Source organism: Drosophila grimshawi, unplaced genomic scaffold, assembly GCF_018153295.1.
Source record: "Drosophila grimshawi isolate 15287-2541.00 unplaced genomic scaffold, ASM1815329v1 contig_44, whole genome shotgun sequence".
In the NCBI taxonomy this organism is placed as follows: Eukaryota; Metazoa; Arthropoda; class Insecta; order Diptera; family Drosophilidae; genus Drosophila; species Drosophila grimshawi.
Window position 1 is genome coordinate 8,146,881 of NW_025063240.1, and position 25,710 is coordinate 8,172,590.

The 25,710-nt window shown below is 41.8% G+C and overlaps 3 protein-coding genes across 4 annotated transcripts; 1 reads left to right on the top strand and 2 right to left on the bottom strand.

The window, feature by feature from the left end:
• Positions 1 to 7,356: 7,356 nt before the first annotated feature.
• On the bottom strand, positions 7,357 to 8,186 carry LOC6556933 (39S ribosomal protein L21, mitochondrial). The gene is made up of 2 exons (XM_001984851.2): positions 8,022 to 8,186; positions 7,357 to 7,948 (listed from the first exon to the last, which is right to left on the bottom strand). Exons 1-2 carry the CDS (start codon positions 8,086 to 8,088, stop codon positions 7,416 to 7,418), a joined length of 600 nt encoding a protein of 199 aa, XP_001984887.1. The 5' UTR covers positions 8,089 to 8,186; the 3' UTR covers positions 7,357 to 7,415.
• A 109-nt stretch (positions 8,187 to 8,295) lies between these two features.
• LOC6556945 (POC1 centriolar protein homolog) lies at positions 8,296 to 10,069 on the top strand. 2 transcript variants are annotated; one of them, XM_032742819.1, is made up of 3 exons: positions 8,322 to 9,398; positions 9,461 to 9,658; positions 9,864 to 10,069. In XM_032742819.1, exons 1-3 carry the CDS (start codon positions 8,517 to 8,519, stop codon positions 9,999 to 10,001), a joined length of 1,218 nt encoding a protein of 405 aa, XP_032598710.1. In that variant the 5' UTR covers positions 8,322 to 8,516; the 3' UTR covers positions 10,002 to 10,069. The 2 variants fall into 2 exon arrangements, with proteins under 2 accessions (XP_001984886.1, XP_032598710.1); XM_001984850.2 differs by having other exon boundaries at positions 8,296 to 9,398; positions 9,461 to 10,069.
• A 7,191-nt stretch (positions 10,070 to 17,260) lies between these two features.
• On the bottom strand, positions 17,261 to 22,936 carry LOC6556846 (zinc finger protein sens). Its single transcript, XM_001984849.2, has 4 exons — positions 22,392 to 22,936; positions 20,893 to 22,064; positions 18,424 to 18,574; positions 17,261 to 17,828 (listed from the first exon to the last, which is right to left on the bottom strand). The coding sequence occupies exons 1-4, from the start codon at positions 22,540 to 22,542 to the stop codon at positions 17,596 to 17,598; spliced, it is 1,707 nt and encodes a 568-aa protein (XP_001984885.1). The 5' UTR covers positions 22,543 to 22,936; the 3' UTR covers positions 17,261 to 17,595.
• Positions 22,937 to 25,710: the final 2,774 nt, after the last annotated feature.

Here is a 25,710-nt window from a genome sequence, read left to right on the forward strand (position 1 = left end):
ATGCGATTACCGTTGAAGTCGCAGGCAGCTACAAGTTCATAAAAGTAACGCTCAACGCTGCCAACAATGAGCGAATTTAGGTGTCAAACGGCAGGTGGAAATGGCAGCCAAAGCCAGAGCGGAAGTGCCCAACGTTTGGCCACGACTCGTGTCGGAGCTGGAGCTTTAGATGGAGTTGGAGTTGGAGGGGTTGTGGCCTTTTGGGACTGGGATGCGTCAGAGACAGATGATATCTTAAACACCACAGCACACCACACACACACACACACACACACACCGAGAGAGAGATACACAATCACACACTACACACAGAACGGCAGCAAATGTTATCAGAAAACCAAGCGCCTGGGCTGCTGTTGTACAATTTTTGACATGGGTCCCCAAACAGACGCCAAACAAAGGGCCAACCATTGTTGGGTTTGGGGCTGCGATAGCTTTTTTGTTTGGGAGTCTGACTCAATATTTGTGGGTGAAGGTGTGGGTGGCGAGCAGGAGACAGTGCGTGTGTATTGGCAAACCGCAAGAACATCAACTGATGGCAGATAAATTAAATTTTGCGGTTCTAAATGGGCAATCAATGAGGCGTTCTCAGTGTGTGTACTCGTATATGTGGAAGGTGAGTCTACATACTGTTCACTACGAAATAGTTAAATTTACAAATTTAACAAACGACAGCCGCAAAAAAATGCACACACACCTCGAGCAAATCGCTGACTGCAGTTTTGCAACTTCAAAGTCAAGACATGAAACGCCCCGCGCAGACACAGAGATGTTTCCCAGTCAGTTCACGGTTTTCCCCCGTAGCGAGACTAGTCCCTAGACCAAAACTCATCCCAACTGTTGCGAAAGAAAAAAATATAGAAAAAATTGTTAGCGAAACTTTTGCTCTCCCTCAAATATTGACTCAAGCAACGCTACTCGATGACTCAAGTACCTCAATTGTGTACAAGGGGTCCTGAACTGGTCTCTCGTCCTTCGAGTGTGTGTGTGTGTGTGTGTGTGCGAGGTGTTGTGGGTATGAGTGCGTGTACAGTCGACACCTTGACGTTCTGTTTGTCTGCTCTGTGGGAGTGTTCAGGTTCGTACCTGTTTATTGGTATTTATTTGGATGCCAGCACGCCTAATCAAACAGACATCTCTCCACACACTTCACAAAGGGAGAAGGGAGGTGAGCACAACTTTCAATATATATTCAATTTGCTGCTGCGACTAAGGCCTTTAACTTACAGACCTTAACTGACCAGACTAAAATCCTATATAAATTTCCACATATGTATGCATAATCCCGATAATCCGTAGCATTCGTTATTTTTTGTTGATAACAAATTCAGATGCTCAACTGACTAATATATATTTTATTTAAATTAAAACAATTAATTAAGCTTGATTTATTGTTTGCAGTTAGCAGAGGGAATTATAAATTAGTGGCTCAGGAGATCCCATAAAATAAATTTATTCTCGGCAGAATCGAAGCTCGATATTTGCCATTGAAACGAACGTGTGAAATATATGTTCTACTATGAGCAGATTTTGCGATAATCGAGCTATCTTAAACATACTGCATAGATTAAAAGTCAACAACACTTTAGTCTAGGCACTAGGCACTAGACTTCACATAAGTTCATTTCCCTTCATTTTTGTGAGTGGGTCAATAGAGCTGTCGAGTCTCAAGCGAATGGCTTATTGAAGTGCTCTTGTTCAGGTGCATGCTATGATTTCAATGGACCTCGCAGGAGCAAGATATCTATAGATATATTTATTAATTAACAATTATAACTGAATGAATGAGTGTCTGTCTGGTAGCCGGATTCTGACCAGGTGAGCATTGATGATAAATGGACGTCTGAAGTGCAATTTGCATGTGTTTTTCTTTTTTTAAATCAGTCGTTGCCACAACAAAATTTCTGCAACAGCAACAGCTGCAACGGAGTTGCTGATGAGCATCATTATGTCAGTTGTGGAGTACGCTGCACATGACATCGATGGATATCCGGAGGAGTTGACATTTATGACAGACGATGGCGAGCGGCAAGCATTATTGCCTGCTGGCTGTCGGGATTAACGCCATTTTAATTGAATTTTAATATTTCACACACACACACGCTCGCACACACGACTCGAGGCCGGAAATGTGGCATGGTGGCAACGTCAGGCTTTGAATTTGTGCAAAAACCGCAAGTAAACGGGAAAACCTCCGCTCCGACTATCGAGTGGATGAGCTGATTGGGATTGCGTTCAGAGTTCTGGCTTCCAATGAAATAGCCATTATGGAAATCTGTCGTCTGACATAATGGCCAGTCATGTATTAAATTAACAATTGGTTGGACCGCCGTCTGTTTTAAAGGCGATACGTGAAAGCAATTACCACTGTAAGCCAATTATGGTTTAATAAGAACTCGAGCCAGCAATAACTATCGATAATCCTCGATGCATTGTTTAGAGTTCATCTACTTATTTTCTTTTCGGACGTCAAATTTAAATGAACTAATTTTACAAGAAATTCACAAAATAAGTAAGTTTGCAATATGAAAATGATTGATATGTATGTTATCGTAATCGTTCATAAAATCTCACAAAATGGTTCACCAGCGAAACTACAAAAACAACTTCAACCAGGGCCAATCACTTTAAATGCTTAAAATAATCTTTTAAAATGATGAGAAAAATGATTTATTGATGTGAAATTACCAACTTTAAATTAACAATCTTTAAATAAAGAACTCCTCCTCCATAGTACCTTAAGCACTCGGTCAAGCTCTGTGATTGTCCACTGTACGAGTACCAATATCAATATGTAGTTCCTGTATACATATGTATATATCAAATAAACGCTATAAGCTGCATGGCAACCTGATCAAATATGTTAGCTCTGGACAACAGAGTCCACCACGCCCAAACAGATTCGTGCAGCGAGTGTCCAAATATTAAATGACCATTGTGACAATCACCGACAACTGACTATAAAACTGTCAACTATTGATGACGTGACTCGGATATGGGTGGTAGACAAAGGGGTTGTAGTGGCGGGGGGTGGGGAGTACAGGCGAATGTGCAATGCAGCGTGTTCGTCTGCAATCAGTGTGCGAACGCAGTTGCCAATTTCTTCGCTTGCTTGCTACATGCAAATTTAAACGAGTTTCAATCACCAGCGGCCATTGTCTCTGCCTGTCAATTTCTCTCTCCTCTCACTCTCTCTCTCTCTCTCACTCTCTCTCTATCCCTCGCTCTCTTCGTGTCGCTTATGTCTGTCAAGCGAACAGTGCGTATGAGCTATGAAAAAGTAATTAAATTTAAGGGCTGCGAGAACAACTGGTTACCCAGGCTAGTTAGACAGAGCCAAACAGACCAGCGAACACCATAAAAAAAGTGTCATTATTAACGCATTGAGCGCGGACGCCAAACAAGCTGACAGCTGTGCCCAACTCAAATGGGAATTGTGTGCAAAAGGATTCAGATTGGGATGTAGGGTTTTTAGGGGGATAGGGGTAGGTGCCATGTTGACACTTTGCACAGACCAAATGACATTTATTGAAATTTCATCATTAGGCGTTTGGCACGCGGATAGTTCCACGACTAACTAAAACTTTGTCAACTTTACAGCACGTCAAACTTATTTAAATCGACGTCGGTTGGCACGTGTGTGTTTAACATGGGGCATGGTGTGGCTTTGGGATTGGGGGGCATCTGTCATATTAGCAGCGGGTTATCAAAAACAGAAAAGTTGACAACCCTTGCATACGATGGAAATCAGTTTTGGCATCAGCAGCAATTCAGTGAACAGCAAAATATCCCCAAGGATCTGTGAAATGTGTTTCCCTTCTTTACGATTTTATGCATAATTTGTGAAAAAGTTCCAAGACAGTTTTCAAATACAAGATGACACAAATCATCCCCCAAATCGAAAAATGAACGATAATGGAAATATAATATGCTGCAGGCGACGCATGAGCATCAAATACGTGTTAGAAAAATATGTGTTTACACTAAATTTAAAAAAATATATTACAATTGTGATGAGTGCGTTGACCTGAAATTTACATGAACCTGAGGCAGTAGGATATTTGCTCAAATAAATTATAGGATACATTTCAGATAAAGTTCAAGTGTTTGTCAACAATTTAATCGTTTACTTAATGCAAACTAGAACCATCCACAAAATTTAGAAAAATGTAGTAAGAAAGCTGAACTGTTTATTAAATTTAAAAATGAGCATTTAAATTTATGATTGAAATTAAAAACTAGAATAAAGGACGTAATAAATCTAAATTATGAAATGGTCAAACGCTTATTGCAAGGATTAAGGAAAGCAAGAAGGAAACTAGTCAAAGCAAAAATTATTCAAAATAGTCAAGAAGGAGTAAAGAAGTTACTTAGAAGAAGTATCTTAATATAATTGGACTATTTCTTACAAAGTTCTTAACTTTAAATCAATCTAGATACAAATATCAGATATGGAATAGGTGCGTGTCAAGACAAATAAAACTGGTATGAGTGCTGTTCTTTGTAGAGCTCAACAGTGAAATACCCTGTGCATAGATCTTAACTACTTTGAACCACAAACTCGGGCCGCCAAAAAATTAAAATTTCAGCTTAGCCCCATAAGTTGTACGGCTTGAGCAACTTCAGCCAACTTTCAAGAAAAAATTTCAGATACTTCCTCCTGCGTATTACATACACTTGCACAACTACATCACACCCTCAATTATCCATTATCATATACAGGGCATAAAAACAATAATAACAAAATAACAAGCTTTTCCCTCATTATTTTTTTGGATGCTATCGATCTTAACTGTTTGTTCGACCCCAATCCCAATCCCATTCTCTCCCCCATCCATGCAGCATATCAAACAGTCAGTCAATTCACCCACCCCTCAAACATCAACATCAGCAGCCAAGCACGCCCACTTTCCCACTTCCCTTCGCCAACGCATTCCCTTAGCGTGTTTCTGGTTTTTGCCTGCGGCAACATTTTCGGGCTACGGCTTAGGTTGCCTTTGGCGCTAATCAAAAATGCAATGTTTGGCTTGGTTAAGCGGAAATCAGTAGATTGCGTCGCACACTCGCTTGTTGATATTAACACCCCGTTCTTCGACAGCAGCCTCGAGAAGTCGGGTGAGAGAGATTGCGGGGGGTTTGGCTGTGGGGTGTTGGGGAGGTTAATGAAACGTCACAGATGATGACGACGTTGGGCTAAGATTTCAATGATATGTCAAAACTGAGTGATGCTGATGATGGATGGACAAGCCGAACACGCTTACCATCCTTTTGACTATCTCACACCTCACCAACACCCACCCATTGCTGCTTGCCCCTTGCTACTTGTCATCTGCCTCATACATCAGACGCCGCAACGCATAAATTTAGGGAATTTTACCAAGTTGAGCGACGCATTTACATGGGATTTGCTGCTGGCTGTGGAAAGGCTCTTTGCCGGGGCTGTTGCAATCGGAGTTGGAGTCGGAGTCGGTTAGAGTTTCAGATACAGTTTCAGAAGTTGGATAGAAAGCAAACATTCGTATGGTGGCAATTTCCGTCGTTGTCGTCACACTCACATCAAATGCAATTTTCATGGGCAAATAACATAATCAGCAAAGGACCGCTGTCAGGACACCCTTATAATCAGCATCAGGTTAGATCTTTCTCACCTCTGATTGCCTCTCGATTGCCATGTTAGCCGCAAAGAAAAATGTTTCAATTTGCGTTCACCAAACGTAATTTTTCCCATATTGAAATTTGATTTGCGCTGTGCCTGAGCAAAGTGCACTGGCATTTTTCTCTCCTCGAATGTTTGCGCAAAACTTACACCCAGCATTGTGTGGAAAGAGAGAGGGGTGTGCGGGGGGAGGGAAACTCGCAATTGAATTTGCTTTTGGTAGCTGCAATTTTGAAAATTTGATGTGGCAGCTGAAGCATAATTTTTAATGGCGTTTACATAGTTAGAAGACGAGGCGAAAGTGATTTTATGTTCAGTAACAACATGACAAGGCATCCTTGTAAATTATCAACAAAAGGGAAAGGGAGGTGGCAAATCAAGTGTGAAAAGGTTTTTAGCCGGGTGAGGTGAAAATCGAGCTTGTAAGTCAAATTAAGTCATTTTTATTTTATTTCATAAATTTAATGTTATTTTTCATTTTAATTCTGTGAACAGATGACATTAGTTAAAAGTAACCTATAAATGGCTTACGAACTTACAACTATTTAACTCATTGCGCTTTAACATGCACTTCTGACTTCGGTAAGGGCAGCAACTCGCTCAAAAATGGGGCCAGGGAAAAACATTGCGAAAAGTTTACCAAGCCAAAAGGAAAAGCTGCTCGAACTAAAAAGGAAACACCTTTGCTTAGCAAAAGTGAAACACAACCGCAGAACGTAAACAAATACGACTGACGAGGCAACCAACTTACATCTGCTGATAAAGAAAACCAAGTAGGTGTGCATGTGTGCATGTGTGTGTTCGCGTGTGTATGTTAACCACATCTGCACGTCCTCTGCCTGCAGACTGGCGACGTCTTTTAATGAAAGATGACAACAACAACATGCCTGATAAAAGGTTGTCATTAAAATTGCAACAGTCACCGCAGTTGCTTCATTAGAGAAAAGGCGTGCGGCGACTGCGTTTCGGGTCTAAAGTAGGTTGCCGTTTGGCAAATACACACCAAATGAATGGCTATAAAAATCATGTACAAGGCATTGCATCAAGATGAAAGTGGAATTTATAATTCATTAAAGCAGTTGAGCTTTTATGTTGGGTATAAAAACCTATGCTAGTGCGTAAATATTTGAATGCTAACTGCCAATTGTGCTGCCAGATGCTACAAAAAAGCAGCTGTTGATGACAGTGTTGACTAACTTAACATTCTCTGTAACATAACAGCATAGCAAACTGCAGCAGTGATGTTGGACAAATGTTAATGTCCCACAACAAAAAGATAGGAAATTATGAATTAAATGGTATACAAAATGAGGTAAGAGATGCAAGTACGCTTTCAAGGTGTTAGCTCGATTTGGCAAGTGTCATAAAGTGGCAAAGGACACGTGCACATTTTGTGCATATTCATACACGTACCATTTAAAGAAATAAACACCGACAGCTGTTGGTGTCAGTGTTGATCAATCTACAGACTAAACAATTCTCTGTTAATAACAGCATATGAAATGTTACTGCAGCTGGGATGTCGGCCAAATGTTTGTATTCCCCAAACAAAACAAAAAGTAAAATATGAATTAAATTGTACATAAAATGTATTAAGGGATGCAAATACTTTCAAGGCATCCGCTCGATGTAGCAGCCTTAAAAAAAATGGCTAAAAACGGAACTACATACACTTTTAAGGAATAAAATACCTACACACATTTTATGCATAATTAAACACATGTATTTTAAATTAATAAGATTTATAAGGCCAATAACTCTAGAACAATCGTATCGAGTGCTCTGCTTCTGCCTCCGCCATGCCATCCAATGGTCGTGTGAGCTCAATGGAATTGATGCGGATCATTGTGTTTGGGGAGCGCTGGAAATTGATGCGCATATATTGTTTCCTGCGCTTCTTCTTGAAGTGTGTCTTTGTGTGCGTCAAAGTCTTCTCGATAATCGTGGCCTTCACCATAACTAGGCCTGCATCCAGCATGGGGCGGCCAATCAGGGTGAAGTCCCGTGCACCCGCTAGCAGAACTTTGTCCAGGCTAATTTCGTCGCCAGTCGTTGGGGGCCAATAGCCCTCGACTAGGATTATGTCGCCGGGTGTAACTTTGAACTGCTTGCCGCACAAATGGACAACGGCAAATAGACGACCCTGCTCCGATTTGGCCACTTGTTGGTTAATTCTCTCGCACACCGTTTGACACTCCTGCTGATGCTCCTTGGCAATGGCAGCCACATCAATTGTGGCGGGTTTGTTTTGCTGCTGCAATTTTTGATTTATGCTCAACGCACGCATTGCACCTGCAGAGGGGAGGGGTTGGGTGAGATGTAAATGTTATGTCACTACCTCGAATTCGCTCTCTTCAATACTTACCATTTAACGTTGCACGTTGCGTTGTGTGACGGAGCACTTGACGCATACTCTGCGCCAGCAGAGACATATTGTTTTAGTTATTTGTAATGGTAATCTTTCACAAATAAGAAACCAAAAGTGTGCGGTGTGCCTTCGATAACTCTAACGATAACTTGTAATCATATCGATTTAATATCATCAGTGCTGCATAGTCTCTTAGTCTTAACGTTTACCAGCACTGCATGCCATGTGGCCTGTTAAAAGCAGGATGCTATACATTTGTTATCGACACTATTGTATCGAAGTTGGCGTCACTGCGCATTTCATGCTTTCAAATTCTAGCGGAATTTTGCAAGTGTCACAAAACTAAAAAAGACAGAAAGCAATATTAAGAAAGTTGAAGTGAAGCTGTAATTAACAATATTAAATACTACTACTACTGCTTATCAACTGTGAACTAACGAGGCATTTTAAAATACCCAAGAACTTTCCGCCCGCTTGAACAAAGTCAACAAAATGGAAAATAGTCTATTTCGTGATCCGGCACTCGAACGCCATTTCACGGGACACACGGGTCACATAACGCAGCTGCGCTTCAGCCCCGATGGCAATCAGATCGCGACCAGCTCACTGGATGCCACCGTCATACTGTGGAATCTGAAGCAGGCTGCTCGCTGTATTCGCTTCGCGTCGCATTCGGCGGCTGTTTACGGCGTAAGTTGGTCGCCCAAGGGGAATTTCATTGCGTCGTGCAGTCAGGATCGCACTGTGAAGATCTGGGAGCCAAAGGTGCGCGGTGTCTCTGGCGAGTTTCTCGCCCATGGCAAACCCGTACGCAGCGTTGACTTCGATCCCACGGGCCAAATGCTGTTGACCGCTTCCGATGACAAGGCGGTCAAATTGTGGCGTGTCTCTCGGCGCCAGTTCATCTCGTCCTTTGCCCAGCAAACGAATTGGGTGCGTGCCGCAAAATTCAGTCCCAACGGCAAACTGATAGCCACCGTTAGCGATGATAAATCGCTGCGCATCTACGAAGTGGGCACCGGCGAATGTGTGCGTATTTTTACGGAGGAGCGGGCGGCGCCACGCCAGGTCGCCTGGCATCCATGGGGAAATATGGTTGCTGTTGCCCTGGGCTGCAATCGCATAAAGATCTTCGATGTGATGAACAGTCAACTGTTGCAGATGTATGTGGTGCACTCGGCCCCGGTTAATGATCTGGCCTTCCATCCAAGCGGCAACTTTCTGCTGTCTGGCAGTGATGATAAGAGCATACGTATTCTAGATCTGCTCGAGGGCAGACCCATCTACACGCTGACTGGCCACACGGATGCGGTCAACGCTGTTGCCTTCACACAGGATGGAAACAAATTTGCCACCGCAGGCAACGATCGTCAGGTGAGCAATCTTTTCATCTGTAATAATAATAATTTACTTACCAATTTCTGTAATCCTTGCAGCTGCTCATCTGGCAATCGAATTTGCACACTTACGATACCTCACAGTTTGAGGAGAAATCTCGTTCCTCGTCCTGTTGCGACACCAGCTCCGCCTCCAAGTCGAGTGTCGATGCCAACTCGAAGGCATCGAATGATCTGAGCATTCGCATCGATCCGCGTGAATCGTTGGCATATCGTGCACTGGATGAACACTTCCAGGTGGTTGACAGCGAACACACACCCAAACAACAGCCACAACAACAAACACTGCAAGTTCCCAAGTTTCATGCTCGTCACGAACGGAAATTATTTGCCACGGAACTTAAGAACATCCACAACACACCGTTCCTTTAACTAGTTTAAATCACACAGCAAGCAGAAAACCGCCTTCGAGTCCATCGCATAACCAGCAAACTTTCCACAGGTTTTGGATGTATCAATAGAACCGGACTCCACATCCGAATGCTGTGCTTGTGCCACTCAGCTTGACTTAATCGTCGACCACTTGACGCGATTAGACGAGCGCATAAGTCGATTGGAACGATTACAACACTTTGATTGATTAATACAAACACTATGATTGTATTTAGTTAATTGCTAATAATAATAATAATAAATAATTTAAATTAACATGCTCTCTGTTTACTTATTATTGACAAATACCCTGATCGATGATATTTTTGATATTGTAGGGACTGCGGATGGAATTTCGAAATATGAAAAAATCTCAACTAATGAATTAAAGAATGAAAATTTCGGCTATCCCAGATATTAATTTGAATTTGATAGCCAATAATATAGATTGTACAAAGGTAGACAACTCAAGATATATATTTGCAAACGAAAACTTTTTTGGTTTGTCGAGAGGGAAATATTTCTAAATTCTACATATTTTATCTGGTTGCTGCATTGGATAAGGTTGGTGTATTGGCAAAACTGCCCTCCAGCAGCAAAAACTAGGCATACTTTTAGGAGCAAAAAGGTAATAGAAAAGTCCAACTTACAGTTCAGTACAGATTATTGAAGGATATGGCGCGCAATTACCGCAAGGACCTAATCTGTCAGACTGTACTCAAGGAGATAGTAGGGTCATATGTAAACCTACAAAAATGGGAAATTTCACTCTCAGTGCGAGCGAAAATGCATCGAAATATTAAAGTTTCCCATGAGTGAAACGTATTCTTTAATCTGATTGACCAGGACGCAGAATGACCTGCCCAGACCATGGGTACAGGTAACAATCCTTTGGCATTAAAGACGTCTGGAAATGACGTAGTCTTATATAACTTCAAATCATATAGTTAATTTCATGATTTAACTAAATCGATCGTTTTTACAGCACTTAAGTTACGCTTGAGCTTGAGACATTTTAAACGAACACTGAGCAGTATTCATTTTACAAAATCTGATATTATTATTATTGGCATCGTAGAAAGAATTAAAAGTTCCAGCTAATAATTAAATAAATAAATAGATAAATAAATTTCAATTTCGTTGATAACAAGCAGCGTTGTCACCTTAACTCGAATATAGACTTCGATCAAGTTATCGAACTCTGGAGTAGTTCATTAAACTTTAAACTGCCTGTTTGTAGAACACCTCGAACTCGTCAACTCTAATGATCCTGTCGTGGAAGTTCAATGCCTCTGCGAATAACTTGTCGCTATGTTTATCAGCTAATTATGTGCTCGACATATTGCAACAAACTTCTGTAGTTTTGAAGAGCACGAAACGAAAGCCGAAACCAACAACCGAACCCAAAGCCAAAACAAACAATTCAATACACATGTGAGAACTATAAACACAACTCAGGACATGACAACGGATTAAACAAACGAGCGAGTTTGCAAATGCGAACACAAACGAAAAGTGACAGGAGTGCAACTGTGAAAGTGCAACGCACCAGGCAAAAACAATAACAGCAAACAACAAACAATCAACAGACCCACCAAAGTGACTTTTGAGAAATTAGTGTGACAAGCGGACCATTTCCACCTGTAGAGTTCGGTGCCTTAGTTGCTACTGTAACTGTAGTTTGCCAAAATGCAGTTATAGGGTGCTGAACCACAAAAGCCCGCAACCCTTGCCAGCTCAGAGTATTGCATAGAAAAGGTCATTGTCATCTCAGCAAGTTCAACAAACTGCTACTACTTATTTTTATTTTTTGGAGGTTTTCAAATACAAAAAAAAAAACCAAAAAAAGAAACTCTTGCATTTTCAAATAAATAAAGTAATGTGCCAAAGGGCTAAGAGAACCGCAAGCTGGTTAAATAACATGTTCGACAGCGAAAATAGCATACCCTACAGTCACAGTATCGTGGATGCAGAGTCAAGTTGGGCTGCAAGTTGCAAGTGCCTCGAAATAGTAGCAGAAGTAGAGAGATCCTGGTCGCTGGCATGTGCCACAAACGAGCCGCAATAAGCGGTACCTAAGACCCAAGGACCCTCTTGCTAAGCTTTTGCTGCTGCTGCTGCTGCTGGTGCTGCTGCTGCTGCTTGGGGGCTTTTGTTGGCTCGTGTCATCTGTTGAATTATAAAATATGGCAAGGAATTAATTTGCCCTACGAACGAACATGAAGCTCGCAGTTGCTACGACTCGAATCTGGCACAGCAGCAACTGTGGCAGCAGCAGCAGCAGCCGCAGCAGCAGCAGCAACTGTGGCAACAATGAGGATCGACCCCTACATCTACAGCATTTACTTTAGCATTTACCTAACCGAATGCATCGGGCCCATCATCTACCGCTATGCTCTTCGGCGACTTCTGCTTATCTCTCGGCGCGCATGCGTTGCGCACCTGTCGCTGCTCGATCCGCAGACAAAATGAAAAGGTGCGCTTAAATTCTTATAATGACTTGCGGGGCTGCCAATGTCGAGAGTCGAGAGTCCTCGTTCTCCATCTCCTTCTCGTTCGTTTTGTGTTGCATCTTCGGCCGCAATTTGTTGTCCTTTTGTTGCGCCGTCTGTTGCCTCCAAATCTGTCTATAATCTGTGTTTAGGCCATGCACATTGATTTGTGCTCAAAGCAAAGAAAAAACACCTTGTGCTCAGGTTATGTTTTTGTGTTCTTGCTTTTTGGTCTCTTGGTTCTTGACTCTTGACTCCCCACTGCACTCTTGGGTCTTCTTATTGGCTTGCACCTTTTGACTGAGTGGCACATGGCAAAATCCGTACCATTTTGTGTTTAGATTTTGTCATTTTAATTGCTGCCTGTGCTTTGGCTTTTGACTCTTTCGTTTCGTTTCGCTTCGCTTTGGGTTTTTTCACCCTACAGCTACAGTTAGCACTCGTACCTAAGCTGCTGATTGGCCCATTGTCTGCGGGTTGTTTCTTTTTCTTATGCTGGCTGTGGCTGTTTTGTTGCCAATTAAGCTGTTTAAATAGATTTCACAATCTGCTTTGTCTTATGCCTGCCACTTGACTCGTGCTTCCTCACTTCAATTCGCCCCTCTCTCTCTCTCTCTCTATCGGTTTGCTCAACACCTTAGGGGTTGCTTGCATATTTGACTTGGATTTGTCATTGCTTTCCCTTGTCAATGCTGTGCATTCAAATCGAACGAGCTTAAGATTTTCCAAAGTAAGGTAAGGCTAATCTCTAAATGACTGGCTGACTGACTGGCTGGCTGGCTGACTGGGAGACGACTACTTGGTGACTAGTTGGCACTCTTCTGGCTTCTGATTTGGCCAGCGAACTTGCTTAACTATTTCCTATTACATTTCCCCATTGCATACAAATTTCACTCAACATTTTTGTAAAATTTTGATTATTTAACAATATTAATTGAAACAATTCAAATCTAAAAAACAAAAAAATTAATTCAATAAATCATAAATTTGTTTACAGATAAAGTTCGAATTGGAAAATTTCGACGTATGCCCATAAAATGATTTTTTAGATTTCTGAGATTTAAATGTTCATATGGATTTCGACCTAAAATCACGGTTTCAACTTAAAATGTAGGATTGATCAATAGGCCAAGTCATGATCAAAAAGGCCTTAATTTTGAAAATCATAAGACGATATAATAAATAGGAGCAACGATTATGAGCTGATTTTTATTACAGCATGTGCAACATTCAGCTGCTGCTGAATTGAGCCCGACTCCACACTCTCCATGTCAATCTCAAACAATCAATTCTACATAAATTCCAAAATTCCCCAACTCATCCTGCAGGTGACAATAGATATTGCTGTAATCATAACTTATCAATTTCAAGCCAAAGAAAACACATTAAGAGGAGGCTCACAAATAAATGAGATCAGTCCTCAGGCTCAGGCACAAGTCTGAGACACAGGCTCAGGCCAGGCTCAGGCTCAGGCCAGGCTCAGGCAGAGGCTCAGGCTCAGGCTCATGAAAATTGGGTCATTTGGACTGGCCGCTTGTAATATCGATCGATGAGCGTGACAGGTGCTGGCACACTTGCAGCAATTGTTGTTGTTGTTGCTGTTTCTTTGCTGCTGTTGTTGGCGTGTTGATCGCATGTATCTTCCTTTGGTTTTTTGGTTTTTGTACCCTTGCAGAGTGTATAGCATTCGTAGTGAACTTCGTAAATCTGAAATCTGCGACCAATATGATTATATTCTATACTAGATCAGCATTATGATATCTATAAGCAAACTAATCTACCAGTTTATAGGTAATCTGAATAAAACACATCCGTCTTCTTCATGCAGTCAGAAAAGATTTCGCTCTACATTGCGCAAGAGTATGCAATCTTCGGCGTGCCTGAAATAGCTGTTCATTCTTGTTATTATTGTTTTTGTTTTTGCTTATGTATTTTTTTGTTTTTTGTTTTGGCAAGCGTCAGCTTGCGGCACACTCCCTCAAGGTGCATAAGCCTAGATTAGACGTCGATTGCAGTTAGATCTTGATCTCCGTCTGTTTTGTGGTTGCCTGACAGATTTTTATGACTGCTGTTGGCTGCTGGCTCGGTGGCTTTGGTGACGTGTGCCTCATGCCAATTGGACCGACCGGTCGCTGGCGGTGCAGTGGTGCATTGGTGCATTGGTGTTGTGCTGCTGCTGTTGTAATTTACCTCGACTGTGGAGCATGGCATATGTTTTTGCAGCAAACCGGCTTTGAGCACGCGTCGTCTGGCGCACAATTATTGAGCCAGGACGAAGACGATGACAACGACAGGTTCCAGCAGGATTCAGCAGGTGCTGGCGCGCCACTTGTGCGGCTCAAAAAGGAATCGGAATCAGCGCTGCTTACAACGAAAGGACATAAACATAAATGAGCCCAGCCGCTGTAACATTGCCTTTTTTCCCGACTCCTGCTCACTCCTCGCTGCTGGCTGCTGGCTGTTGGCTGCTGGCTGCTCATTTCTCGCTGTTCGCTGCTTACAGGTGCCTTTTGCCACAGCCCTCGTCGGCCTTTTAATTGTGCCCTCGCTTAGGTTCACCTGCAGCAGCCTCGCAGTCCCAGTCGCAGTCCTGACCTAAGACATCTTTTTTTCATGTGATGGCCTCCACGTACGCACATATGTGTATGTGTATCTACATACATACATACATATATATATATTCGGATCCTCGCTCGACCGCTTCACCTTTTAGCCGCAACTATTATTTTTATTAATAGCCAAAGTCAAAGTCACCTGCCCGTGCACCTTTTGGGCTAGGGGTAGCCGGAAAACGGATATGTTGCGGGCCCAGCTAGGCTATTTCAAGGCATTTCTAAGATTATTTCCTCTTAATTTTCACTTGAGTTCCTTTTCTATTTTGGAGTTGCAGCTGAGCGCAGCTTTTGTTCAACTGTCTTCTCGTTTGTTTTTTATGGGGGCCTGTCGTTTATTTGTTTTTGACTGCTATACAAATTCAAATGGCAAGACAAATTATGTGGGCTCAGGTGTTAACTGATTAGGGGTTAATAAACCTAAAGCCACCATATGCCAGCTACAATCTTCCTCTCAAGTACCACTCTCTAAACTCAAGCTAGACACTGGCTTTTGAAATTTGTTTGCATATCTGTATTTTTGCAGCAGTGATGTCTGCTAACAAGTAAAAGCTTTTTGTCAGAAATACATTTTATATGAAAATGCATAAGACAAATTTAGCAAGCCAACAAAAAACTGTTAAGCATCTCATTGTTACTAGCTGTAATTTATATTTTTAAAATCGAAACCTATGAAATTTGGTAAATATTTATTTTAAGTTTAACCTGCCTGTAAAATGTATCAATATTTTATCCACTTCTAGTTCAAATAAGAGTATATACTTTACTATAATGATCGCTTTCGTAACATACATTATGGAATACTTTAAGGCTGCCACATACATAGAATCGAGTGCCTCACTCCAACTCTTTGACTACTCGATAAGCAATTTATCGCTTTGTCGGCACTTGACCAAGGTCCTTGAGCTGAATTGTTTTGCAGCCGCCAATGCAATTGAACTGCATATTTCTGATCGCTGCTGTATGTATGTATGTATGTATATGTGTTCTCATTTTTTGCCCAATATTTTGTCAATTTCGATCAATTTGTTGCATGCCACAAGCAGAAGAGCAGTGCACAACAGCACAAGTGGCAAACTGAGCAGCCCAAAGTGAAATCCTTTCCAAATGATTTGCCGATTTTGATTGCTGCTCACCGATGAATGGCAATAATGAACGCGCCCGAAAAGTCGGTGATTTGTAAACTGCCAAACTTCATTTCGGGCGTTTTAAAGTGCCGAAAAACGCATTGACATTCGGTTAGCACAAATTGCGATCGGCAATCGTTCGATGATCGCTCCCGATCACTGCTGCCTCAACTTGTCTCTTTCTCTTTGTCTCACTCTCAACTCTCGGGCGCAATTAGCCCGAACTTCGAACACTTATTGGCGTTTTGACGTACCCCACCAACTGAATGGGAAAAACGCTGCTTGTAACGCGGCCTTTTACAAAGCGCATTCCTAGCATACCGCAATGAGCAAAGATCAAAGATCACCGCGGCACCCGAAACAGGAGCAGTTCCCCAACTCCTGCTGCCAGTTGCCAGTTGCCAGGAAGAGACCGTGTACCTCCAATTGAGTACGTGCAAAAATTTAACTATAAAATCAGGTTTTTGGGGTGCCCAGAAACATATTTGGTGTGTCTCGCTCAATTTTGCCACATGAGTTCAGCTGCTGAAAACCGCAAGGGTTGCATATGCAACGTCCTTGATAGCATATTTATATTTATATTATATTTATTACTGACAGATAGACTAATTTAAATAATTTCGTATTACTTGGTGCAAAGTTTATTCAAGATAATCCGCAAAAATAAAACATATTTCAAATGGAATTTTGAAACAAAAAATTTCATCTACAGCATCTTTTTATTAAAGAATTTTCGAAATTCTATCTCTCGTCCATAAAAAGTAGAGGAACTCGATAAATATCAACCCATAAATAAAATATTCAATTTTTTTCAGCTTTCAACTTTATTTTTTGCCAAATAAAATACAACTAAACATAATTAATTACAAAGAAATGATTTTGTAGAAATTATATAATTGGTATAAAACTAAAAAAAACTAATATAAGCATATGGTATAAATAAGGGGCATTTTTAAAAAGACTTAAATAGTGGAATAATAATAAATATTTCGTAAATTAAACAATGATACAGACAAAAATTTCGACAGTTTTAGTTTCAATTACGCTTTTGCCAAGTGTTCTTGTTGTTGTTGTTGTTGTTGTAGTCTTTGGTACTTTTAGCTGCGTTTTCTTTGCTTTTTACTAGGCCAATTTTGGATTTGGTATTGTGGGATAAAACAAATACAAAAGTTTAAAAACATTAACTATTCAATAAATAATGTTAGCTTAAATCTAAATTATATTTACTTATCCATAGTCATATATTTAGGTCTACAGTTTAGAAAAGTCTTGTGTGTGTTTTGTCAATATATGTACAAATCTTAGGTCTAAAATTGAGCAGAAATATATCTTAGCAAAACAACTAGTGCGGGAGAAATGTTCAATCGATTCCCCTAACAATACGTACATGTATATTTTGGGTGCCTAAACAAAACAAACTTTGGCTTTATAGCGACGACTTAGACGACCAACGTGTTAACTGGTTTCGGGTTACGGGTTACGGGTTTCGTGTTTCGGCTAATCCTACTGGGTCTGGCGTGTGTCTCAGCTGATACGGGCTATATCTATTTATCTACAGATTGTCAGATCGATTAGCAACTGCTGCTGCTGACCTCCATTTTGATGGCAGGCGGCGTCAAAGCGCCAACTGCCTCCTCGTGGCGACTCTCACGATGACGTCGCAGATCCACCTTCCGCTGGAACGACTGATCGCAGAGTCCACAACCAAAGGGCTTGTAGCCGGTGTGTTTGCGCATATGCGTGATCAGATTGGAGCTCTGACTGAAGGCCTTTAGGCAAACGGTGCATTTGTGCGGCTTCTCACCTGGTAAAAAAAGAGACGGAAATCAATAAAACAATTATTATAATGAATATACAGTTTATTAATTATACGATTACATGTCGCTACTATTATTTTGAGCAATTAGACAAATTGAAAGCTGATAAGCATCTAGAACGACGCTCGCTGATTTTAATGGACGCAACTTCTAAATTGAGGGTGGCTCCAAATCACTTGAGGGTGACATGCGAAGCCAGTTTACGGCATTTATGCTCGACACATTTGTACTAATTTGTTAAAACTTTGCATAACATTTGGCTGACTGGCAATGAATTTAATAATGTGATCGATTTAATGATTTAATTTTTTTCAGTGATTGATTAAATCTTCTCAACGTTCAATAAATAACTTGATTTGAATTCAGGCTCAGCAGCATTCTTGATTTAATTTAACATTATGAATAGTTTTTGAATAGTTTTTGAATAGTTTTCATCACACGAAAAGCGTAAACTTCATGTGGGTCTGCAACTGTGCCAATTCAGGTGACTACCCCTCTTATCAAATATGCTAATATCTCTCAGTGATCCAGGGCGTGGAGTGGTAGAGGGAGATGGAGAGGGAGAGAGCTCATTCAACTTACCCGTATGTATGTAGGTGTGCTTCTTCATATCGGACTTCTGATGGAATCGCTTGCCGCAATACTGGCAGGGATATGGCCGGGTATCGCTGTGTATGAGCAGATGTGTGGATAGAGTTGACGAGCGCTTGAACGACTTTCCGCACTGTTTACACTGTTGAGAAAATAGTGCGAATTGGAACATGTTATATGTATATGTATTTGCACAGAACGAGTCACAATAATCCAAAAAATACCCCAACTCCAACCAAAACAACAATCGTTATTTGGACAGCCTGAAACCGAAAACGAAACTGAAACTGAAACAATATGTCGCGGCAAACAAAAAATCTCAAGCAACATAATAATGTATGTGCTAAATTATTTTTTCTTTTTTTTTTTTGACTTATGAATTAAGATTTGTGAGTGCGCAAATATTTGGGAACAGGCGGCGCGAAATATGGGGTAAAACCCAAAGAGAGAGAGAGAGAGAGCCGCAACATTAGCTTGTGGCAAGCGTCGGCCTCCATATCAAAATATATTTGCGTTTATTTTTGAGAAACAGCTAATCAAATAGCAGCTTAACTCAATGTTAAATCTCAAGTGAAATACATTTCTCCGTAATAAGTATGGCATGCTATGGAGTTGATATTAAATGATATTAACTTTTTCATACTATTTGTAGGCCAAACACAGCTGTGGAGCATTGGATACCGAAGACTGGGACTTGGGAATCGAGGTAGTGCAACTGGGACTGGGTACTGCAACCGTCTACCCCGTAACATCTTCGCATTAAGATTAAATGTTTGAACAGTTTGTGTTGCTGCAACATGCAAGTATCTAAACATTGTCGCTCCCGTATTGACACAACTCAATCCCATTCCCAACCCATCCAAGCACCTAGCTGAGCTGGCTACGTGTGCGACATTTATTAAAAAAAAAGAAACATACGTAGAAATAAACTGAGAAAAACCTTTCGAAAACCTACGCATACTGTAAATTTACACAAGTGCGCTGCTTAAAAACAAAAAAAAAAACGACAATTTCTTATTGTATTTTTTTTAATATTTCTTTTTTTTTCTTTTTTGGGATTTTCTATTTGTGGATTGCATTTGAGCGGCAACGTTATTGGTATGTATCGATGCCTAGACAGAGCCCCAATTAGTTGCCCCATTGTTACAGCCAGTCTGAGCCATAATGTCAATTTGCTCAACTCGGCCCGAAACGGAAGTTGGCAAAACTCTCGCGTAGAAACCCCAACGTGACTCAACCCAAAACTCAGACTCCGGGTGGGCAGCGCAGCACAGCTTACACCATATCCATATTCAACAACAGATGTAAAGACTTACAAAAAAATATGACCAAGTAAGGGGGGCAAAAAAAACGAAGTATAACATGCTGCGCCTGCGTCAAGGACTCGAGCAACTGTTTCGACCATATGTCTGCGCCCTGGAAACCCTGCATGGCTATCACATTTCACTTGAGTCCAAGCCCGTCCTGCCATAGGCATTAAATGTGTGAAAAAAAAAAACAAAACAGAGTTGCCTGTCGCGGGTGTTGAAGTGCCTTTGATAAAAACATAAACTGACAGCGAGGGTAGTCAGAGCATGACCATGCCCCTCCCTTTGGTTAGGTCTTGAGTTCGTATGTCAGTCGTGGTCGTGTGCCCTCGCTGCCTAATGTGGCAAGAGCAAAAAAAAGAAAAACAAAAATGCTTAAGAGGCCTTAAACATAACGACAATTATTATTGGGCCAAACATTGTGCGTAATTTGTACATAAATCTTCGTGAGGAACCCTCTGAAAATGACAAAACGCTCGCTTCGAAAAATAATCAAAATTATTTGATTAACTAATTGCGTGATTTCGATTGTGCCTAATTGAATTTCCATGGAAGAGTTCAACAAATACAGCACCTACAGTTTGTACTTTATTGCATTATACATATATATATTTGCTGTGCCACTTTTCCAAATTGAAATGGGCGGGCATCGTATCCTGTGCGTGAAACGGGTGGTCGGTCTGCCTATCGATAGCAATGAGCAATTAAAATGTGACAGGACCTTCAAAATATGAAACAATTAACACGGGGGACTCCTGTAAGTGGACTGACACGCAATGTTTAATATATTTTGGAGACTTATGCAATTTATGTACTTTTTACTGGACATTATTCAGACGGGACTCAGCGAAGGATTGAGTGCTTGGAAGAAAACCTTCGGCTGATGTCACGTGATACAGTCATTAGAGACAAGGACAAGGCCTACAGATTTCAAATAGATTTTCCCCCTCTAAGATTTACGAGGTAATATGCGTAAGATTAAAGAAAGTACCTGCAGATAAACATGCCTAAACTCATGGGAAATCCTGAAGATATACAAATATAATTTTGCTGGCTTTTTGCACTTCCGGCCCTAGTTTCAGTTTCCACTTTGATTCGACTCGAATAAATCCAAATAATAAAAAAAAGAGAAGTCAACTTCCCGTCTGCTTACCTGAAAATTTCTTCCACTGCGCTTCTCCTCGCACTCGCCTTGATACGATGATGAGGAGGACGAACGACGCGCAACATCTGTGGCAGTTGAATCAGGATGTTGCTGCTGCTGCTGCTGCTGCTGTTGCTGATGATGATGATGATGTAGATGCAACTGTTGTTGCTGCTGTTGGTGCTTGGTCGTGTGTTGCTGTTGCTGTTGCTGTTGCTGGTGTTGATTACGCATATAGCCAAACTCGGCGGCTGCCACAAGACCCATGAGAGCCGCTGCCGAACGGTTGCTGTCCTGCTCGGCAACTGCCTCGCTCTTAGCCGACTTATGCTGTTGTTGCTGTTGCTGCTGTTGTTGCTGCTGCTGTTGTTGTTGCTGCTGCTGCGTCTTCAGGTGCTGTGTGAGCAACTCCAGATTGTTGCCAGTGAGACCGGCCATGAAGGCGCTGCGATGCGCATACAGCTGCTGCTGTGCTGTATCAAAGTCCAGATCCTGTGCGACATTTGTATGCGAGGACACCAGCGAGGATAGCGGCGACTGTTGTGAGGATATTGATGCAGCCGATCGTCGCTCGTATTTAAATTTACGCACTATGGGATCCACATGCTGCTCATCGTACTCCTCTGCCGATGCAGTCGCCTCCAATGCCTCACGCCGTGTCGAGCGCTCGCACATTGAAGCTGGGGACCAAATGATATTCCCCTGCGATCGACGCTGCTGTGGAGTTGCCGAGCTAACTGTCTTTAGATTGACTGCTCTCAATGGAGGGGGCGTGGCATTGCTGAGTGTGCCCAATTGCAACGATTGATCAGCATCACTGAGGCTGGCTCCGCTTAGACTGCCACTGCTACTGCTGCTGCTGCTGCTGTTTTGATCGTGATCATGATCCTGATCCGAATCATCTCTAGCGCGCTGCTTGGTGCTCAGATTCAGAGGCATTTCCTCATCCTGCTGCAGCAGCAATTCTTTGTTTTCTTTCAGGTTGTTATTGTGCTGCAGCTCATGATCCTTTTCGGGTGTCAGCGCATAGTCGCGATCCTTTTGGTTCAGCACAAGCGAGGCGGGCGATTTCGGAGTCATGGGTGTTAAAGGTGTTCCCAGCGCTGAGGCCGAGGAGAGCAAAAATTGTGGCCAGAGCAGAGCGCTCGAGTAGAGCAGCGGATTGTAAAGGAAGGGCAGATCTGTAAGTGTTTCGGAAGATTGCCAACAAATAATCGCAATGTTAATATACATAAAGATCAAACACTTTAGCATTTATAGCAATTCATAGCAAATTTTCGAGATATGATCTTTATTTTAAATAAACTGCTCTCAAAATGTCTATCAAGTTTTAGTCAATGTATTAATCCCACTTTGACAAAGGAATTTAAAGCTTAACATTTAGGATGATAAAGCTTAGAGAAAATTGAATCTGTGAGAATTGATGTAGCTGTATTTGGCAGCAAAGCTGCAACTTTTCATTTGAAATCTCATTAAAACCGTCGTCATTTGGAGTGGATAAAACTCACCTCGGTTATTCAATTTGTGGGCTGCTGCTGATGCTATCACAGTATTGAAGGCTGAGGCCCGCTGCATCCATTGCTTGTCCAGCGATGGACCCGCGTAGCCCGCTGGACTTGGCTGCGAGTGCGGCGATGGTGGCGGTGACAAATGATTCATATTGGCCTTGAACACTGGCTCTTTACTTTGGTCTAAATGCACTTTATTCACTTGGCGAACGGGCCAACAGTTTGTTTAAATATTTCTCATAAATTTTGGTCGAGCACTGCACAAGTGGCCGTGAGCGAGAAAGAGAGGGAGAGAGAGAGTTTCGCGAGCAAACGAAATATATATTTTTGTTTGATTCCAACTGATCGATTAATAGAATATTTCTATTTTATTTTTCATTCTTTGGGTTAACAGATCTTCAAAAATGAAACTTGGCTCACAGTGAGAGACGTACACGTCTGTATCGTTCGGTGCTTCGCACCTGACTGAATCTTTGGCCGATTGTGCGGTTCTAAATTGAGCCAACGGTGAAGCGAGTGCCAGCCAAAGGCGACTACTACCAACAGCAACAGCGACTACAACTTGGCCCGAAAATCGAGGCTCTGGCTAAGTGTGTGTGAGCCGAATCAAAACGAACCCTCATTGCATTCGTATTGGTGCTTAAATGTTGACTTTAGTGGTGGCTCTTGAGCCCTTTTTGTCTGTGGCTCTGCGTGTCTCTCTCTCTCTCTCCCTGTGTGTGTGTGTTTGCGTGTGTTGCCAACTCTGGTTTTTCACCTTTGGCAGCAGTTGGCGGCCGTTGTTTTTGTTGTTGTTGTTGTTGTTGTCCTGCATGTTGTAAGGGTCAAGACACACAGTTACGCAGCCAGCGTCAGAGCCAGAGCCCTCGCCTCCTGTGTTTTCTCCTCTCTATCAGTTGCTTTGATCGTGCGCAGCTCCTGTTGTTGTTGTTGTTGTTATTGTTGCTGCTGCTGCTGCTGTTGCTGTTGCTCTTGTTTGTATATCAGTTGTTGTTGTTGGCAGCACGCGTTTCTCAACTAATTGGTATGCAGTTAAAGTTTGGCGGGCGTTTGTTGTTGCTGTTGTTGTTGTTGTTGTTGATGTTTTTGTTGTTGTGGCAGTGCTGCCCTCGTCCCGCTGTTCTCTTTGCATTGTAACTGTTACAGTATTTGCTGTCGCTGCTGTTACTGCTGCTGTTGTTGTTGCCGCAACTGACACCAACTGTTGGCCAGCTCAGGGATTGGGCTTGTGACTCAGCTTAGCTGCACTCATGTGCACGAGAGTGTAGACCAGGCAACGGCCGAAGGATGTTTGCATTGGCACGAGGGGGTGAGAACAAACGCAAACATTGATCAGAGTAATCCGGGAGTGTCAGCGGTTTGCTGCTTGTGTATAGACAGATTATCAGATTAACAAATATTACAATTAAATATAAGTAGATTTAAATATCGAATTGCATCCAGTTTATTATCTTTAATGTTTTAAATTTAAATTGACACTGGCTATATTCAATTATTTCTTAATTGAAAATTAAATTCTAATTGCTCGCAACTAAACTTAAATTTTGTTATTAATATGCTGAAATTATGGATAATACATAAATATATTTCTCAGTGAAAATATAGAGATAAATGCAAGGTTGGATCCTTTGAATTCAACTAGAGGAACTTTTGGTCATCTTTAAAGTTTGCCCTACTGCAAGCTAAGATTCTTGGAAAATTTAAGGTTTTAAGAACTCTGCTGCTGGCGATACTATATAATAAGTGATATTCTGAGATTACTCTTCTATAAAAACTTATTTATTTATTTACTTGGCGTGTTTAATATTAAATTATGAATCAGCAATTTTAAAGAGTTGTGTCATATCTGATACAAGTAAATGTCAATCTTCTTATAAGCAGCATTTTTTCTGAATATTATAATAGTTATTTTACTATAAGACACTTAAAATATGAAAGGAAAAGTCGTAAATTTGGTTTGCCATTTCAAAGGCAATATCAATTAAAAATCATAATTCATCACCTGCTTTTTGATGGCAGTATTTAGATGCACCTTTCATAGGTACATACGGTCAACGTTTTTCCTTAGTTATTCGTCCTTATCGCTCCTGTGCCCCTTAGTTGTTCATCTTTGCTCGCTTGGTCGCCTCTTGTGCTAAGTTATTTCCAGTTTATGTTGCTGTGGCCCACACCTGTCTAGGTTACGCCTGACAAGAAAAGAAAACGCGGGCACACTTCGGACGACTGTCATCCATTTAACGATCCTGTTCCTTGTTCTTTTGTTGCTTTGGCGCAATTTCCTCGTATGCCTTTGCATTATATTAAAGGACATGTGCACGCCATTACATCAGTCCGTCAGTCAGTTGGTCGGGGATCGGAACTGGTAGACACCCCCTAAGACATTCCAAGACACGAGCGTGCCACAAGCCACAATAGCTCAAGCGAAGCATGCCATAGACATACATCTCCATGCATAAAACCCAATGGGGGTTTTTTTTTTATAGCTCTATGCCATATCAGCCCCGATAGTCATTCATTATAACTACTGCGATGAGGGCTGATGGTTGTTGGTTGGTTGGTTGGTTGATCGCACTCGTTGCGCTTCAGAGCGCGCACAAAAGTGTGCCTCAAAAAGAGAGAGCCCTACTCGGGGTTCGCACGGTGCTCGTTGCCCGTTGCTCGTTGCCCGTTGCTCGAGGGTTAGCGGTAGCCGCAAGCCGCCTGACGGTTTTTGTAACGGATTCACCTTATGCCAGACGCGTGCACATCCATCATCGTTTGATATGCACAGGTAACAGCAACTGAGTAAATCGTAAACAATTTCCATTTTCTATTTAACTTTTATTCTTTCTTCTTTTTTTTGTCTGCCCCATATTTATTCCCAGTCACACCCTCAGCTTTGTTTGCATATCGCGCCCCTCGCTCTCTTTCCCTCTCCTCACTCTCTCTCTCTCTCACACACACTTTGGCATTTGCCTCTTTGTCAAACAAAAACAAATCCCGCGTTGGCTTCTGTTTCTCGGTGTTGTGAGCACCTTAAATGCCTCTACACTTGGCTGCTTGGCCGCTTGAATCGTGGCTCGTGGCGCGAGCTCGTCGCTGATTGGTTCTGTTCGGGGATGGGCGTTGACTTAGTCGCCTCTCGGCCTGGCTGGGCAAACGGGTTTGTCTCTGTGTGCTGTCCATGTGCCGTTGGTCTCTCTTATCTGCTTACCACTTACAGGCATGGTGAAGGTGAGTTTTTGGCCTTAGACCAACGTATTGCCGAACCGTTAGTCGCAATGAATTGCATTTGATTTGTGACCCGAAGCAGTCAAAACGGAAACGGTTATTTGATTTA